Consider the following 18,444-nt stretch of genomic DNA (forward strand, 5'->3'; position numbering starts at 1 on the left):
GCCCTCAATGAATGAACTTTCCTTATTCCTTTCCCTTCATGTCCAAAAACAGGGAGCTTGTGTCGTGTACTGCTTCTATCAAACAATGACACACAGTAATGAAAGACATGCACGGAGAGAGTAAACACTGGATAGTAACACTCAACCACAAGCCAGCTCCAAAAGCTGCATCTGAGGGGAGGAGAAGCCACACAGCAGCTCAAGTCCTGCACCCAATCAAAGGAGTGAACCACCAGTAGCTAGAGAGGCTGCAGCTGTCATAGCCGCAACACCACTGTATGAATCACAATGCACATACAAACTGTAGACACAAAAATACACTCATCAATCAAGAGTGATTTTCTGTATCCAAGGGCGGATTTAGTTATTTTGGGATTCCAAGACAAACTTAAGATATATTGGCCTCTATTGTGCCTTCCTTCAACCATTCATTCACTACAGGTGTAAGTTCTACCCCCCAGTGTATGCTCAGAAATATCCACGAGTCATCATTTGAATTAATTTTATTAATTGCATGGTTTTTGCAAGTAAAAAGCATGTAAACTTTCAAAAAGGAGCGACCAGAAGCAAAACAAGACCATTTACATTATTTTAGGATACAAAAAGATAACTTGAGAAGTTTAGGTTTTTTGGAACCTCTGATTTCTTTTTAAATTATTATATTCAAAGTTCAGTTCAGTCCATTGTGTACACACACACACATTTTTTTTTTAACTTACAGCTCAAAGAAGTACAAAACTTGAAGTGAAGTGAAACGAATCCTCCACAGTGCAAATTCAAACCCTTTCATCGAGGCAGAGCATCTTCCGGAATGATCTCTGAGCCTTTCCTTTTCACCCAATGTGTCTTTAGATTTCTGACCTGTGTGCAGTAGTAGTAGTAGCACCACAAGCGGGTCATAGGTTAGGCTGCTGTGGGCTGTGGTCACTGTCACTGTCCTCGGTGGCTGTCCGCGGTGAGCTAGCGGTGTGCTCCAGGCCCACTATCCCTGAAAACTCAGACGGCAGTAACGTCCCTTTCTTCACATTGACCATCTCCTTCTCAAGTGCTGCTGCTCCCTGCTGGCCTCCCTTCACACGTTTCCACTTCATCCTCCTGTTCTGGAACCACACCTTCACCTGAAAGCAAACAACACAGAGACACATGAGTGTTGAGGGTTATTTCATTCCGTACTATTAAAAAAAACAGCAGGAAAAAGGGGTATACCCCACGTTCCAAATTGCAAACTCTATTTTTTCTATATAGTATAGCTTACCATAAAAATTATCTAGTAAGCATGCAGTAGGCATACAATTGGGACATACTTCATCACTTTCATCATAACATTGCACCTTGATCTTGCCTCTTGCTTTAAATATCCGTTGCATACCAGGTTGTTTTCATACAGGGGCTCCGTCGATATAACGTCACTTCATGTGCACACTGGATTGTGGGTTAGAATTGCCCCAAATAGCATGCTGATTTCAACACTAAAAATCTCCACCGGATGTGGTAGCTATCCGGGTATTTTTAAGCATTTGACCACAAGAATTGGGACAATCTTTTTCTACTATACTATAAAGTATGGGGATAATTCCTTTGTCTCATGTTTAAATGCGGTTAGGGAGTTTAGGTTTTGTATGATTATTTAGTTTTTTAGTTATGGATGGTTTGTTTGTTTGTTATGTTGGTTGGTTTATGTTTGGGTGATTAGTAATTAATGCATATCATTTGACCACCTGACTCCTGCCGTTTTAATCTGGTTTTATGTTACTCTCCTTACCCCTAGGTCCTCGTCTGGAAAGATATCACATGCAGAGGGATGATAACATTGCCCTCAACATATGGACAGTGTTCTGTCACAATAGTCTAGTTGAAGTTGAAGTGCAAATTGTGGACAGTCCAAAAAGGTCCATGTTGCGCACCCAGACAAAAATGTACAACTGTGGGACCTGTACAGTACATACAGACATGTACCTATGCAGACATCCAGTGTTGCATAAACAGAACTGCCTGAGCATCCCAAAAAACATTTGGATTTGGATTGTATGGGAAGTGTACAACGGACGATTAGGGCCACTTTGAGGGAAAAAAATATACTTTGATGATAAAGTCATCATTTCATGAGGAAAAAGGTTGTATTAGTAATGGAATTACAAAACGATGGCGAGCGCAGCATAATGGCAGAGTCTGTTTGTGTCAGGTGTTGGGCCATCCCACACAGTCAACAGCCATTTACGTTAATGTGGCGCTGATTTGCCAAATGTTTAAGCATTTCCTCATTTGTAAATTAAAATAAATAAATAAATAAATAAGTAACTTCACAAGATGCTCCACGTTCCTCATTTGAATGCAGGGGAAAAGAAGATATGTCTTTCCTAAAATAGCATAAACCTACGGCTACACTCTCATAATATTATTCTCGTAAAATTGCAACTTTATTCTCGTAAATAATGAGATATTCCTTTTTTTTCTCGTAAAATTCTGACTTCATTCTCGTAAATTAATTAAATGATTTCCTCATCGTGGCCCTAATAACCCCGTCGCAGAAGTATGGATCATACTGGAAGCCGTTGTCTTATTGTCTAGTTTTCTACTGCTCCACTTCTATAAACAGTATATGGAGAATGATTTCTCAACCAATCATTCTTTCAATGAGCATAATGACTAGTGACTATTATATTAAAATTGCATTGCATTTGAAACAAACAAAAAAAACACAAACTACTGTATATATAGCTAAAGGGAATGGCTTTAATTGACTGGAATCCCCAGGGAGTTGCAATGACACGGGCCTGGGGCAGCGGAAAAGTGACTGGAGGGAGGAACAGTGGAAGAATGTGGCAAGGAAACTCATGAAGTGATTTGAAAAAAGGCCAAAGTTTTCCTGACTTTGAGTCCCTAATGTGTCAAACTCCAAAACACTAGATCCTGCATTTTCCATAACGCAATTGGACAGTGTCTCTCTGGTAAATACCCATGACTTTTCAAAATGCACTGCTACAACTTGGTTCCTCAAGCTGCCTGTTATAAATGTTAAATTCCGAAAACCCAAGCCAAGACAACCCTGATGACATCATCAAGGTTATTTTTCTCAGACTTGACAAAGCTCTTACAAAGCCACATTACACTACAGTTTGCACAGGTTGCGTAATACTGCTGTTAGTTATTTGTTTCTTCTAACCTTTATATTTAAAAACGGTGGAGTGCTCCTTTTAAGTAGTTTGATAATGCTTCCTTCTGGTTAATGGTGGTAGAATTGTCTTAATCTAGCAGTATAGTCCTGACAATGTAGTGGAAGTAAAAATTACAAAGGAGAAGTTTTTGATGAGTCTTAATTATTTCTGGAGGCGACTTGGTCTCAAAGGAACTCAGTAGCCAGAGGAAGATGTCTGACTGCACAGAAGAAAGATGGCGGCCAAGAGGAAAATGCAATATTTTAGGGTTGTTTATGTATTTAAATGTGTTTTTTTCTTCACATTTCTAGCGAGAAATATGTACTTTGTTTTCATAATCTTGATTCAATGAATGCATAAGATGTTTGTAAATTGTTATGAAGATTAAGCGCGGTCTTGCAGCAAAATGTTGGGTAGCAAAGTTTTCAGTGGTAAATGGTAAACGTGTTTTGATAGCATTTCTAGCGAGAAATATACATCATATTATTATAATATTCGGTCATTGGAAGTATGTGATCTCTATGTTGTTAGTTATTACGATGGTTTTCAGACGTATTTACCCCTCATTCCTCTTTTTTCACAGATACTATTTTAATGAAATATGATGCATTCATATTATTGTAATATTATAGTCCTCCAGGGAGATTTATAATGATTGTCGTGACTTCCTGACCTTCCTTTTGGCACCATAACCAGTCAGCAAATAGATACTGTATATCAGAATCTACTGGGCAGATTTTCAAGAAATATACTTAGAACATGTCTGCTCCCAGGAGGATAATCCCTTTGCAGCTGCAGAGCGAGTTAACCAATGAGGGGGCAGACACAGAAACATAAACCTTCACTCACACTAGTTTAGTCCACTACCCATGCATACATAAAATAATAATAATAAAAAAAGTTATATACAAAGTAAAGGCAGTTATTATCCTATCCATACCCTTAAACACTGGAGCCATTTGCTGCTTTCTCTTAACATAGTAGTTTGAACTAAACTAGATCTAAGTAAAATTTATTTTATTTGTCAATTTACACAAGGTACATCGAAATTTGTTCTTCGCATACCCCCTCTCAAGTTACCACACTTCAGAGGGGGTCAGAGGGCAGGGTCAGCCATAGTACCCTGGAGCAATTCAGGATTAAGTGCCTTGCACAAGGAAGGTAGCTTTGCTGTGGTTCAACTTCTTCCGATGCTAAATCAATGTATAGTTTGCAAAAATTTCAATGTAGAATCCCCAACAACACTGGGTGTGTGAGTGTAATGCTGCCAGCCAATGAGACGATGAGGTGTTGTATCACTGCATCGTAATGTATTTCCACACAGGCAGATATGTGTTGATGCCCCTCGGCCTCCTCCTGACTCAGCATGCTCATTTAGTATTTGTATGACTTATATTACTGATGAATCAGGTTCTGCCTTACACGGAGATATCCATTCCGGAGCAATGAGACACACACCCAGTCCTCTATTGACCCTCAAGCCTAGTTTCACCTCTTAATACTGCCTCACTCACTGCTGCCTCCACTACACACTCCTTAATGCAAACACCACCAGTCTGTACATAACCATTTAAACCCTACACTCATTGTTCACAACCTGTTCAGCAGCAAAACAGCTGACAGGCAAAGCGAGAGAAGAGCTAGAGAACATAGTGGAGCATTTAGGCAGAACAAGACACAGATATGTTGTCAGTAGTTGGTGCAGACCAGACCACAGCTTAAAGGAGAATGAATGTTGGACTTAGATTCATCCCTTATGTTGCTCTGTGTTTCCTTTTGACAACAAACAACTGTAACTAAAATGTTGGCCATATCCACTTCATGAAGTGATATATGTATGTCAGATATTGTTACATTGGTCGGTGATTATTCTCTTTTGAGTTCTTCACTATGAGTGACATTCACATAGCACTTTGTCATTTGATCCATTGTTCAAATAAAAGTAAGTACATTGATTGATCCTTGTTAGAACTGTACATTTTATTTGTGCTGCTTTAAGGTTGGGTCATGAAAAGGCCGGACAAATAAGTTACATTTTCATGAAACTCAAACTGTGTTGTTAAGGAAACAACCCAATTTAATATGCGTTACACATCTGTGTACAGTAGGTGGGAAGCAAAGGCTTTGGGGCTGACAGCAGAGATATGATCCAGAATGGACCCTCACATGCGCACATTTTAATGGAAAGGCTTGGAAGGAGCAGCCCATATGAGGGAGAGTGCTGAGGGGACTTGGCTCCAGATATTGAAGACCTAAATCCTGGGTGAGTTGTCCTGGCAGCTGCCTGAGCCAAAACACTGATTGGTTTGGAGCCAACAGAGCTCCAGAATACATTATACTCATGGGGGGTGCTGAGACTGTGGGGTTCATGTTGGATAGAAGTGCTGGACTGTCTTCAAACCTACGCAGAGACATATACAGGATAATGTAAAGCTAAAGTAGTAAAGAAGAATGCATACATAACAGCTTTTTCATCATTCCCAGTCACTTGGGGTACACCCCATTCCCCCATTCACAGGAAGTGACCAATCTTAAGTAAAAGCTTCTGATCATCTGTCATTGAGGGGGAAAAATATTTCCACATTTCATTTAGTGTTTCAGTATGTTTTTCTACAAAGCAGTAACAAAATACAGTTCTGCAATATGTGCCAATTTTTTGAAGCATATTTTTACAGTCACAATAATGTGCCACTGTTTAATGTTTCCCAGCTGTGCAAAAATGTTCAAAACCATGACCCCCAAAAACCAAAGTATGTACTGCACCAAAACATGGATTTTGTGTACACCCCTAGTACACAAAGAGTTTAACACGATAGACATATTCATGGGAAATATGCTCAACTGAAAAGATAACAACATTTTTCTGGAGCAGGAAGTTAATGGTCGAGTCAGGTGTCAAAATCACTTTTTATCAAAATCAGTGAATATATCCTCACCATCCACGACCTGTCCATACTGTGTTCATAAACATCCTTGACTCTGTAAACGGGCATGTTGCAAGTTACTGTGGGACCATTCGTATATATACCCTTTGTTTACATACCAGTTTACAGAGTCTAGATTGGTAGCGGATATTAAGGAGATATTCACTGATTTTGACAAAAAGTGATTTTGTCAACAAGCACTCTCCAGACTGACTACACCTTTAAGTAGCAATGGCACTCTTTTCGCAAAGCTAGAAATTGCAAATAAAAACCACACTGATAAGTCCCTTTTCATGTTCAATAAACTGATGTTCTATTGATTGACAGTCTGTTTCGCGTCATGACCGTTAAAGTTCTTAGAATTCAAGTTATGACACAACTGAAGTGAAGAAAAATCTGTCATCATTTCCCTAAACAGTAACATCTCACCTATGTAATACTACCTCAGTATACAGTATACTAACACTACAAGCAGAAATGACACGCCGTTAACACACTATTCCCCTGTACTTTCCACAAATACCCTGAAGCGGTCATCTGACTCTTTTCCACCATTCAAACAACACAGCTGTTTCCAAACACGTTTAACACCCAAAGTGAACAGTAGGCCGGGCCCGTGCATGCTGCTGTCCACATCTACAGCACCCCCCCCCCACCCCCCGCTTAACTTCATACAAATGTTTCTTTGTGAGTGTGTAAGAAAACCCATCTGGACTGTGACACACGGCATCACGCAAGTCACTTCACAGACAGAGACAGAGCGAGAGAGAGGGAGAGAGCAGCACGCTGACATTTCAAAGAACTTCTGGTGTTTGGAATGGATTGGCCTCAGAGCACTTAGTATGACAAGCCCACAACCGTTTGGTGAAATGTGAAAAACACTTTGCTTTTTTTTTCTCCTTTCCTCCTGTACATGCTTTTAATGAGAGCTGTGTATCAACTACCTTCCTCCAAAAAGTGATGGATGTCATTCTGTTTTGAGGATTATTTTAGAGCTTATAGGCTTCAATTAGCACAGTTATTACTAAATGTTCGACGTTGGTCTTATTTGAACATAACAGAAAACCTAATGGCTACAATAGGCTAATAAGCAAAAGGGTAACGTGTGAGCCCCTGTTAACACATTGGGAATTGGAATTCATTTTGTAATTGCCCGGATCAATCGGCACCAATGAAGAATTATTTAGCAAGCTACTGATGACTTTTAAAGGAATAGTTGCCACCTTTGGGAAAATATGCTTTTCCACTTTTTTGTCAGAGTGAGACATTCAGATGGATATCATCAACTAGAAGATGATTAGCTTAGCTAAGATGATTAGCTTAGCTCAAATATTTAAAGACTGAAAGCAGGATGAAACAGCTAGCATGGCTCTGACCCAACTTATGAAATAATTGCGAACTAATTAACAAGTTTTATATAATTTGTCGATTTCTTTCTACTTCTGTGTCTAAGGCTATAGCATATATTCCCCAGATACAGTCAGTGAACACCAGCTTTCTAAGAGGTCTCTCTAAAGGTCAATATGTTATTGAGATTCAGAGATTATTTAATATCCTTCTGCTTTAGTTTTAATGTCTAGAGGACACATTTCACTTTCATCTGAAACTATGGTAACCTTATGAAGTAAATAAACTCAAAGTATTTCCCTTAAGTCACTGTGCAGCATCACGCCATTTGTTATCTGTGAAGTGTAAAACTCTTAAACCTTTGTTTTCAACACAGAGAGAATGACTAAGGTTTTATAGTGGTGATTTATCGTCTCCTTAGACATTTTGTTTTTATCACTGCTTAAAAAAGCTATCGTAATAATTCTCCCGTGTCCAAGCTATACTATGACTCAAGTGTTTGTCAGTGAGACCTGAAAGATTTTGTTCCGAAACTGTATTGTTGCCAAAAGGATCTTAATAAAAGTCATGGGCCATGTAATCCTTCTTTAATTTGAATTTCATGACATGGAGAACATTAGCCATAGTTGACAGGTATTTATTGTGCTTCATTCGCAGTCATTCAGCAGGTGCCATACTTGTCGTTCCGTGAGGTCGAGGTTGACAGCTATTTCGTAGCGTCTCAGTCTGGTCAAATAGTTGTGGTGTGCAAACTCTGACTCCAGTTCTCGGATCTGTTCTTTGGTGAAGGCCGTGCGCTCCTTCCTGGGCTTGCTGTTCGTGTCTGACTTATAGCTCCCGTCTTGGGACTCTGAAATGAAAAACAGAACATTTTCCAGCCACAGCTCTGGAGTCTCCACAAGAGAAGGGAGAGGAAGGAGAGAAAAAAAATTATGGGGGTTTGATAAAGTGCAGGGGCCCGTCCCAAACAGAAAAATTAAATGAAAGCAAGACCATCAGGAGTGCCAATCACAATCTATTGTGGAGATCTTTGTGTTGGGAGCCTGTGGTATTTAACAAGAAGGGAGTTTGTGCCAAAACCCGTTTTACCCATTCAGTGTGTTGCTATATGGTCCGGTAAAAACTAAAACTGTTTTGTCACACTAATGTTTGGGAATATATGATCTCTTCTTTAGCACCTAAAGCACACGTCCAACAAATTTCTAGAGATGCAAATACTTTTCAGAGGACATACACTGCAAAAGATAATTCCAGGTTATTACAACTCGGGTCTCATTTTTGGTAGTTTTTAGGCACATCATCATTTGTTATGATATCACTGAAATATATAGGAACACTTTAAATCCACTACAATGAAGGAAGGCAGATGGGCTAACAGATATACCAGAACATCTCTAAATCACTTAATTTATGTGAGTGCATCCAAAATCTTTTATTGAACACGAAACCTGTGTGTGCCCAGATGGCTGTAAGTGTTGCCAAAGGACAGTTTGGTTATTTTTATTTTATTTTTTACTGTTGCCCTATGTTTTCTCTTCAGTCTGACTGGTTGGCTGCGTGTGTGTTTCCTGCCCTGTCATTAATCTTGTCCAGCCCTGTTTACTAAATAATCTCATTCACACACAAATCTTAAACACAGATTTACATCCATTGCCAACATGCTTGCCAATAAATTGAGGGATTGTGATGGGAAGCAAAATGTTCATGGCAGGCCACAATCTAATAGTTAAAGGCACCCTGTGGAGTTTTATTTTTAACAAACTGTTGTATTAACATAAAGCATTGTGTGTATCCGTGTGTTCAAACAAACTATATATTATGTATTATAAGGTGAGACATGCACACAAGACATTGTTGTTTCAAGCACTGGTCAATTTTGAGATTTTTGCTTCCATAACATTTCTCTTTTATACTACAATAGATTAAATAAAAGTTCAAAAATATGCATTTAAGTGTTCATTTGACTAAACCTTGTCTGTTTGTGTCTGTACATTTCTACTATACAACCATCTTTTACGGCCATTATCTCAACATGAATTTTTTTCTCAATACTCTAAACGAAATCTCTCTTAACTTCTAAAGCAGGGTTGCCCACAAGTTTTCAGCTTGTGAGCTACTTTTATAATGACCAAGTCAAGAAGATCTACCTACTATACAAATGCAAAACATATTAGGCCCTGGGGCTGAGAGGTTTCGTAGGCCCCCTGAGAGTCCGTCTTACAACACAAAACATGTAATATTTCTTTTGATTAATAAACAAATCATTTTGAGGTAATACTCAGGGCCTTTTAGGGGGGTCCGGGGGCATGCCCCCCCCCCCCGGAAGAAAAATGTTAAACTTTTAAAGTAAAATTTATCAATCTGGTGCATTTTGAGAAGAATACTAAGGCTAAATCAGCTGCGTCCTATGTGAGCTATTTAGTACTATTTTCTGGAATAATTTGGGGACACAGAATTACCAAAAAGCAGAAAGAAAAAATGTACAGGTTTAAAAAATCTCTCTGTGAAGTCTTTTTCTTTTTTTTTTAAATACAGTATACCTGAATATAGGCCCCTGCTCTTCGTAGCCACGAACAATGTAATTTAAAAAATATCAAATTTACTGGTGCCAGATCTCTGTATGCCCCTCTACCTACTAAGGTTAGGCCTATAATGAGCCAGTCAATTGCTTATTTTTTTAAATAAAGTTGTTCGGGGTCTTCAAAGATTAGGAGCCTATATTGAGCCAGTAAAAAAAATAAAAATAAAAAATGAAGAATGCCTTCGCGATCTACCCACAATGCCGCGATCGACCGCGATCGACGTAATGGGCACCCCTAAAGCATGTACATCAAGTGAACTTTCCATACACATTCTTAGCACTGTTCCAGAACTATTGTACATATGTTGTTAATTGTCAGATTTTTGACACATTGTCTTTCTTAAAAACGTGCCGAAAATGCATTTTTAAGACCTGTATGAAGTGAAAAAAAGCTGTAATGAACTGGACAAGTTTCATGAAATCTATAAGTCAAAAATTTTACCATATTCAGTTGCAGTGCCTCAAATTACCATGAATGTTTCAGAATAAAATATACATTTTAAGAGGTACTTTTTAGTCCTACTCGACTCGTGCTTGCATATAAAAAAATATTTATTTTCTCCCAAGTGGGAATCGTATCTTCCCACTTCTATGTCTGTCAGTATAAGCACATTTCAAGTATTCCTTTTATGTATTTGTGGTCAGTGAAGTTGAAATTGAGTGTTTTGAAAGAACTCTCTCATCACGAGCAATAATAATTTTTACACTATTCTGCTGTCCGCGCTGCATAAATCCAGCAGAGATCAGTTGTTAAATGCATGTGTTATGTGCTGACAAACCAGAGTGTGCCAGTAAAGAGACCATGTCTGTGCCATAATGTGAGACTACAGACGCCCAGGAATGACACAAAGAACATTGGCTAATATTGGCATTTTTGTGTGGTATTTTCCTTTGTCGTAACACTTCATTTGTAGCACTTATTTACCTTAGTTACAGTCATCTCTTTTTAATCGAAGTATTTTTCTTACTTATTTCTCTAAATAACTGTGTAGACCATTCCTGGAAGTTCTGTACTGTAGGTAAATAACTATGTCTATTTCATCATCATTGGATCCTTTTTTGAAGGACATCAAGTCCAGGAAAACTGTAATAAAAGTGCTGTGGCTTTTGTGAGTGCCAATGAAGTTAGAGTTAGGAAATTGGATTTGAGTTAGGCCCACTGGCAGCTTCACCGTATCCTTTCAAAAGTTTTCAATCCGTCAGTCAAAGCTCTCCTCTCTCCCTCCTGGCCGGGATATCAACTCAGAAAAATTTGGAAAGTTCCTCGTCTTGGCACCGGCTCCAAGCTGCTCATCAGCTTGATGTAGATATGGTGCCTGGTATATTGTATTGTGGGTATTTCCCTGGAGATGATGTGCTCTCATGTGTCACTTTATACCATTCATGGGAAGCATTTGTGTCCAGATTACTTTAAGGGCTTCTTGTTAATATTTGCTCAAAAGCTTTAGATTATGTTATAAGAAAGAAAGAAAGAATTATTCACCACATCCAGTCATTGTATATGGTCTAAAACTCAGTAGGTTCTTGGCCTATAGGCTGGGAAATAAAATATAATTTTAAGTGAATTAATATATTTTAAAATCATTCGATCAATATTGTGTGTCATGTCAAAAATAAATTCTAGAAGGCAACTTGGTCCACACGGAGTGTTTTCAAATCCTGGCTATACGCTGTACGTATGAAATTATATGTCCATACACATTTAAGCCTGTTCAGTTTTTGCAAGACATATTATTTTGTTTTCTGTTATTTCAAACTTGATCCCATACAAATGATCATTCAAACCACGCAGGTTAATTAAAAAATAAATAAAAAGTAAAGATCCTCTTTCATCTGCATGCTATCAGAATCAGCACTGGCTCCTGAAACTCTTCATTACAACTGCCACAAAAGCAGCTCAGCTCATTTAGTGAATAATAAAAGATGGTTTGAGTACTAAAACAATATGCTTGATGAAGTTGTACATCTTTATGTACAAAAGTAGCTTTTATAGTTTAGATTAAACTGTAACTTAAAACAATGGTTTGGTCTCTATCATCAGTTTTACAATTAATAGTTCAAAACATTCATAATGTATGACTTGACTTCATAATATTTAGGCCTACTGTTGCATGAGCACTACTTTCAGTATCAGTAATGTGCTGTCAAAACCCAGTATACACTCAGAAAGAAATTATACTGGTGAGCTCTACATAAAACGATACAGTTTTTTGGAAAAGCTGTTCCAAATTACAGTAAATGCATTATGGATGTTACCTGAGCTATCATTCTTGCTTCTACTGCTTCTTCTGCCTGGCTCTTCTATAGACAAGCTCTGCCGGCCGTATTCCACAGACCCACTCGAGGCCCCCGTTGGATTGGCACTGCCCGAACCAAGGTTGGTGCCTTGGAGGTTCTGGCCCCCAGAGCACAGTTCAGGGCCCGAGGACTCTAGCGGCGGCAGACAGACGGCTTGCCTATCGTTAGGTGAAGGCATCTGCAAGGGAACGGGCCAGCTGGGAGGGTGCAGGTGGCCTCTGTGAGCCCCAGCGCCAAACACCCTATTGTCCTCTCCTGCAGAGTAGCTAGGTAGATCCAGGTAGGAGATGTGGTCGCTCCGGCCGTGCAGGCTCAGCGGCGATGGGGTGTGAAGGCCCTGGGCTGAGGCGTGAGGGCTACGGAGACAACCAAACAGAGAGTGATCCATGGTGTGTGGGGAGTCCTCCAAAATCCTCCACTCCTGCCTGTCAGATTCAAGCAAAACTCCCCGAAACAACAAGCAAGAAGAGAGGAGAAAGAGTAAGTGATGTGGGCAGCCAAAAGTTCCAGCTCTCCTCTTAAGTCCAGACCTTCACACCCCCCTTAATTCCCAAAGAAAATCTGCTTGAAGGAAAGGCAAAAATTGTGGCGTTGAAAGAAAGAGGGCCTCTGGTAATCCTAAACACGCACACAGTTGCCAGGCTGATGGTGGGTAAACAGTGAGCAGCCCGTGGAGTATCTCGGATGACAGTGGAGAACGCCAGGACCAGTGTGGAAGGAGAGGCAGCTTCCAGGGAAGTTCTGCTGGAGAGGGAGGGGAGGGCTAAGGAGAGGGGTGGGCTGTTATATATAGGTTGTAACCTGAGAGGTAGGATTGGTCACTGGCTCACTGCTACTGACCACATGCATGCGATCATCCTTACAAAATGCGAAAGCACAATAAATCTGAACCATTCCTATAGCACAGGCCTCAGGAAAAGTGGGCAATTTATTCTGGAGCTGAGCTATTTGACCCTGCTGCTGAAGTTTTTTTCTAGGAAACAGGGTTGCATCAGCTGTTGGTTTTCCGATGTGGAGCCGCAGAATTGAGGGACATTGTATTCTTTTAGGTCTGTTCTTCTGTTGAGTTAAAAGCTTAAATATGTACTCTATTACAAATTGTATTTGGTGAAATTATTGCAAGCAGGTATATTACACTTTTTCAACTCCAGCTACATCACAGCTATATCATTCATGATTTTGCACTGAATGTCAACATCATGAAATAGATGGAAACAGTTCATGGGAGAGCTACTTTGGACGTGGGTCAGACTTATGTCTGAAAGACAAAGCTTGATTCTTGACTACTCTAAAACCTAACTTGTTGAAGACTTGAGACTTGTCTTCTTGAAGACTCAATCAGATCAAGAGTAGGACATGAGTCAGACATAAACCTACTTGATGCATTACTTCTTTTTATAATATACTTTTTATTGGATAGTTTTGAGCAGAGAAGAAATAGGGAGAGGGAGGGGGATGACATGCAGTAAATGGACCGTGCTGAAGTTGAACCCGGGTTTGCTGCAACAAGGACTTCACCTTAATTGCATACACTCTATCGGTGAGCCACTGGGGTGATACATTACTTTTACATGACTGCTTTGGACTTGATTTACTGGTGTTTCTACTTGACTGGAAATGTTTCTCCTAAATAATTTAAATAAGAGTTGTCTTCCTAAAGATTCTAACTGAGTTAAGCTTGGCTCCTAAAGACTTTACTTGACACTGAACTTAGTTTGTATTTGATGGACTAAATGCACAAGTTCAAATGCTAAAATAACAAGACTTTCGGTGCATACTACATGAAACGTACATGATATTTACACAAATAGATAACAATACAATTTTTTTTTCATGATATGTCATGTGTAAGATTTTTTTAAGTTGAGTGCTAAAAGAAATAGGGGAGAACGGGGTAATCTGAGGCATCGGGTAATGTGAGCCACCCCCTGTATCGAGGCAACGGAAAACATTTGTGGTCATGTGAGATATATGTTTTCAAGCCCCTCTCATTTCCCCATGGCCCTGAAAGAGAGGACCTCATGGTGCTGTGGTAATTATGTTTTTTTCACCAAAATAGGTATTTTGCATGTAAAAGTTAATTTTCTTGCTGTCAACTTAATCAACTGTTGTGCCAAAGCAAATGTATTCACGTAGAAAAACTTCTATCATACGTGTTGATGAACTATCAACATATGAAACCATGTGATGCTGATAACTGAAGATTAGCCTGAAATGCTAAGAGAGGTAGTTTTTTCTCAAATTGTGGTGGTGGGGGAAAGTGAGCCACTGTCTCACTTTCCCCCACCATGAGGCACAAGTTAAGTTTAGTCTTAAACATATTTTAATGTAATATTACATGACATATGATTTATTTTAATGTCATACAGAAAAGCCATCATGCCAAGGAAATACACCAGGAAGACGACCTGGGGCAATCACACGGAAAGAGCACCTTCTCATCTTTCCCTGTAACCTTCAGGGCTGTAATGTAGAGTAGGCCTAGTTGTAGAGTATGACAGGCTGATGTTATAATCCAGTTGGGTCTTCTCCTGTGTTCTGAGTCCCAGGCTGTTCTCGCTGGTTCTGATTTTCCTCTGCTTTGACCCCCAGACACTAGCTGGCTTTAAGGGTCCTGTGTTCTGACCCCCAGACTGTGTTTCCTTTCTAACTGGTTCTATCTTTTATTTGAATCTTATTAAAACCTTTTGAATTATAATATGTTGTATTTGATTTTGTTCAGAGTTACTTTCAAGTGTTTATAAAATTTGCTTTGCTTAATTGACCAAACCCCATCATTCTTTTACTAGTCCGACATTAGTTCTGGAATGTGTGGCTAGCTTTCAGTATTCTTACTGTTACAATATGTGTTGTTATGGTAGTTTCAGAGTGGAAAAAGTAAGTGGATCAGTTTACCCCACAGCTGGGGTAAAGTGAGCCACATGACAACTTTTTTTAAAACAATCATATTTTCACTGCCCTTTGTCTTGAAAAAATTCTGCTAATGCCCATTTCTAGGAAACGTCCTGAATTAATGGGAATTGTGTAAATGTGAGTGATAAATCATTTTAGCTCGCTTAGAGGGGAGCAAATGTAAAAAGTGGCTCAGATTACCCCGTTCTCCCCTTCTGTTTAATAACAATGGCATATAATGCACAAGTTATTTTGGATGGATTCGTCAGCTCTTTTTAAAATACGTCTGAGGAGCATCATAGCTTGAGAAGTTAGCTTGCGTCAATGAACAGTTTCTTTTTAAGTCACAACTTCACGGGAGGATCTTTCTTCCCCTCCACATAACCGTTTGTGGTAGAAATCCAGTGGATACGGGTGAACAAGAAAATGTATCAGTTAGCTTTAGTCGACTGTTTAATTGTCCTGTCTTGCTTACAAACAGCTCGAGGAGCATTTATTCTACAAGCGCAAATAATCTTATTTAAGTGTATCATTATCTATGAGCTCTGGTTTAAACTTGAAGACGATAGTAGCAGAAGAACCACACGCATGATGGCAGTCAAAGAGGGAGGAAATGGGATTCATTTTGATAGAATTGCTGTGACTAACCACCATAAATCTCCAGCTCGGGTGTTTTTAAGGCTCACTCAAATCCTGTACAAGCCCATGCACCACATCGTAGGGGTCCTGTTTAAGGTCCCGCGGCAAAAAAACACTGTTTACCTAACAATTAGGATAATTAGTAGCTCTGTAAAGTAATCCTGGAGCATGGGCCCACGGTGCGTATTAATGTTCATATGGTTTCATTTGAATGTGGCGGAGCTGAAGCTTGACTGGGGCCTTCTGTGTTTCTCATTGCTGTATTTCAGCACCTCCAGGCACTAATAATACCCCACATCTAATTTGACAGCTCCCAAAGGGGATGAATTTTTTTCACAAACGAGTGCACTTAATACTACAATCATTGTGTGTGTGTGTGTGTGTGTGTGTGTGTGTGTGTGTGTGTGTGTGTGTGTGTGTGTGTGTGTGTGTGTGTGTGTGTGTGTGTGTGTGTGTGTGTGTGTGTGTGCTGAAATATGCTGGGTTTACTGTTTCTTTTTTTACTTTCTCTTTACTTACTGACATTGACATCCCCTATCTATGTCTATGCAGTACACAAACACTCATTAGGTGAAAAGATTGACACAGAAAGCTGCACTGCTGCAGTGAATTGAGTCCCCTCTTTGATATGATTCAAGTCACTCTTGGCAACTTTTTTAAAGACATTTTTTGAAAAGCACATGTAAAGTAATACGAGAATATACTTTAAAAATACATTTTCTATTGTTTTCTAATGCTTTTTTTAAATGAGTAGAAATAGAGGTATACAGTTGGTTAATGTAGACCAATAGTCCACTGTTGGTAATGTAGGAATGTATGTGTGTGTGTGTGGCTGCAATGGGGTTTCAGATTTAATTTAATTTTTTACCATTACTAGTACTCACTCACTCACTCGCTCATTCAACTTCATTTGATTTTCTCACAGTGAAAAAAGTAAACACAGGGTTAGTCGACGTTCTAGCCTCCGTTGGGATGATCTTGCTATGAAAATAAAAATACTTTCCATCATTTAACAGAACCTTTCTTTTATTGAGAGCTTTTAGTGGACCACTGCATCAATTATATTAACGTAAACTGGCTAGCTAACTATAGTTAATTCACTGAAGTGTAACCAACAACCCGACATCATCAGTTGCACCCTAGGGTTGCAGTTAAAAACCTGTTTAAGCCACCGGCCCCTTGGAATTTGATGTGGATTGCTTGCATTTCAGCAATACCTTTCCTTGTGATTGATGTAATTTTGCAGACCGAAAGTGTTTAACTACGTTGTTTTGTAAATGTTTGATGAATTGAGGTATTCTGGACTTTTATTGAAATGGCGATTACATATACACTAACATCTGTCTATTGCTTGCATGTTCGAAATAAAGACAATCAATCAATCAATCAAGCTTTGTACTTTCCCAGGCCATTTCTGAGCCGTTGGCCTCTTTAAGAGCTAAATTTACCCAAAGAAATCCAAAGAATGAAGTGATGAAATGGAAGAGAAAAAAAAACGTTGTGCCAAGTTGCTGTAATCTTAGTTAAAGAAAGGGAACTATTTATTTATTATTATTCTTCCGGACAATTACACACAATACACAATTTTCTCTTTGCATATTCACACATATTACTTTGTGTTATCGTCCGAAGGGTGGACGATACACAGCTACTGATACAGTTAAAACAGTAAGACATCTTAAATTGTTTCCTTTTCCTAAGGTTTCTTTGGCTGGAGTCACATGTCTATGGGATTTGAGTCCTTTTCACTGGACACATCCAAGACTTGTTTTTTATTCTTTATTGGAAATATTTCCAATTTTCTCAAAGCAGCTCTAGACATGTTCACCTGCAAACGTTACTGCATGTCTGCATTTATTGTTATATCATCTTTCAATTGGACACAAAATTATTTAACACTTACTACCTCATTTGTTTAATTTACACAATGATTTTAAAGAATGTAATTTGTTTTAATATTGTGTTTATGAACACATATTTATTATAAATGCAGTTTCATATTTTCCATTGTTATAATTAATTTACTCTGTAAGTGTAAAAGTAGTTGACTCTTTGATTTGAACTTGACTTTAAATCCATTAATCGTCTGAATATTGAATGAACACACTGCCCTCTGCTGCTGTGGGTAACATATAACACCATACAAAAAAATTGTATGCCGTTAAAAAAAATGTATAGCTTTTTGAATTCCTAATTCACTTAATTTTTCACTATTAATTAGGGCTGTCAAAATTGATGCAGGGTGATTAATTTCTGGAATTAACGCATGTGCAGAATGACCTGCCCCGTACATCCCACCTATGGAGGACATTACCTGCCAGAAGTATAAATGAATAAATACTGGAATAAATAAATAAATTGATAAATAATTAAATACATGAATAAATAAATAAATAAATAAAAGAAGGAATAAATAAATACATAAATAATTAAATGTCATTTATTTATTTATAGATTTATTTATTTCCACATTTATTTATTTATACACGCATTTATTTCCACATTTATTTATTTATGCATTTATTCATTTCTACATTTCCACATTTCCTCATTTATTTATTTCCACATTTCTCTGTCCATATGCTAATGAGGTAGGAGGGACTTGCCT

The 18,444-nt window shown here is 38.7% G+C and overlaps 1 protein-coding gene across 1 annotated transcript; it reads right to left on the reverse strand.

The window, feature by feature from the left end:
- Nucleotides 1–896: 896 nt before the first annotated feature.
- LOC307264481 (homeobox protein MOX-2-like) lies at nucleotides 897–12,693 on the reverse strand (the record flags this gene model as incomplete). The annotated part of the gene is made up of 3 exons (XM_080045893.1): nucleotides 897–1,118; nucleotides 8,104–8,276; nucleotides 12,264–12,693. The coding sequence occupies 3 exons, from the start codon at nucleotides 12,691–12,693 to the stop codon at nucleotides 897–899; spliced, it is 825 nt and encodes a 274-aa protein (XP_079902019.1).
- Nucleotides 12,694–18,444: the final 5,751 nt, after the last annotated feature.

This window comes from Ammodytes marinus (genome assembly GCF_949987685.1).
Source record: "Ammodytes marinus genome assembly, chromosome: 17".
Lineage (NCBI taxonomy): Eukaryota > Metazoa > Chordata > Actinopteri > Uranoscopiformes > Ammodytidae > Ammodytes > Ammodytes marinus.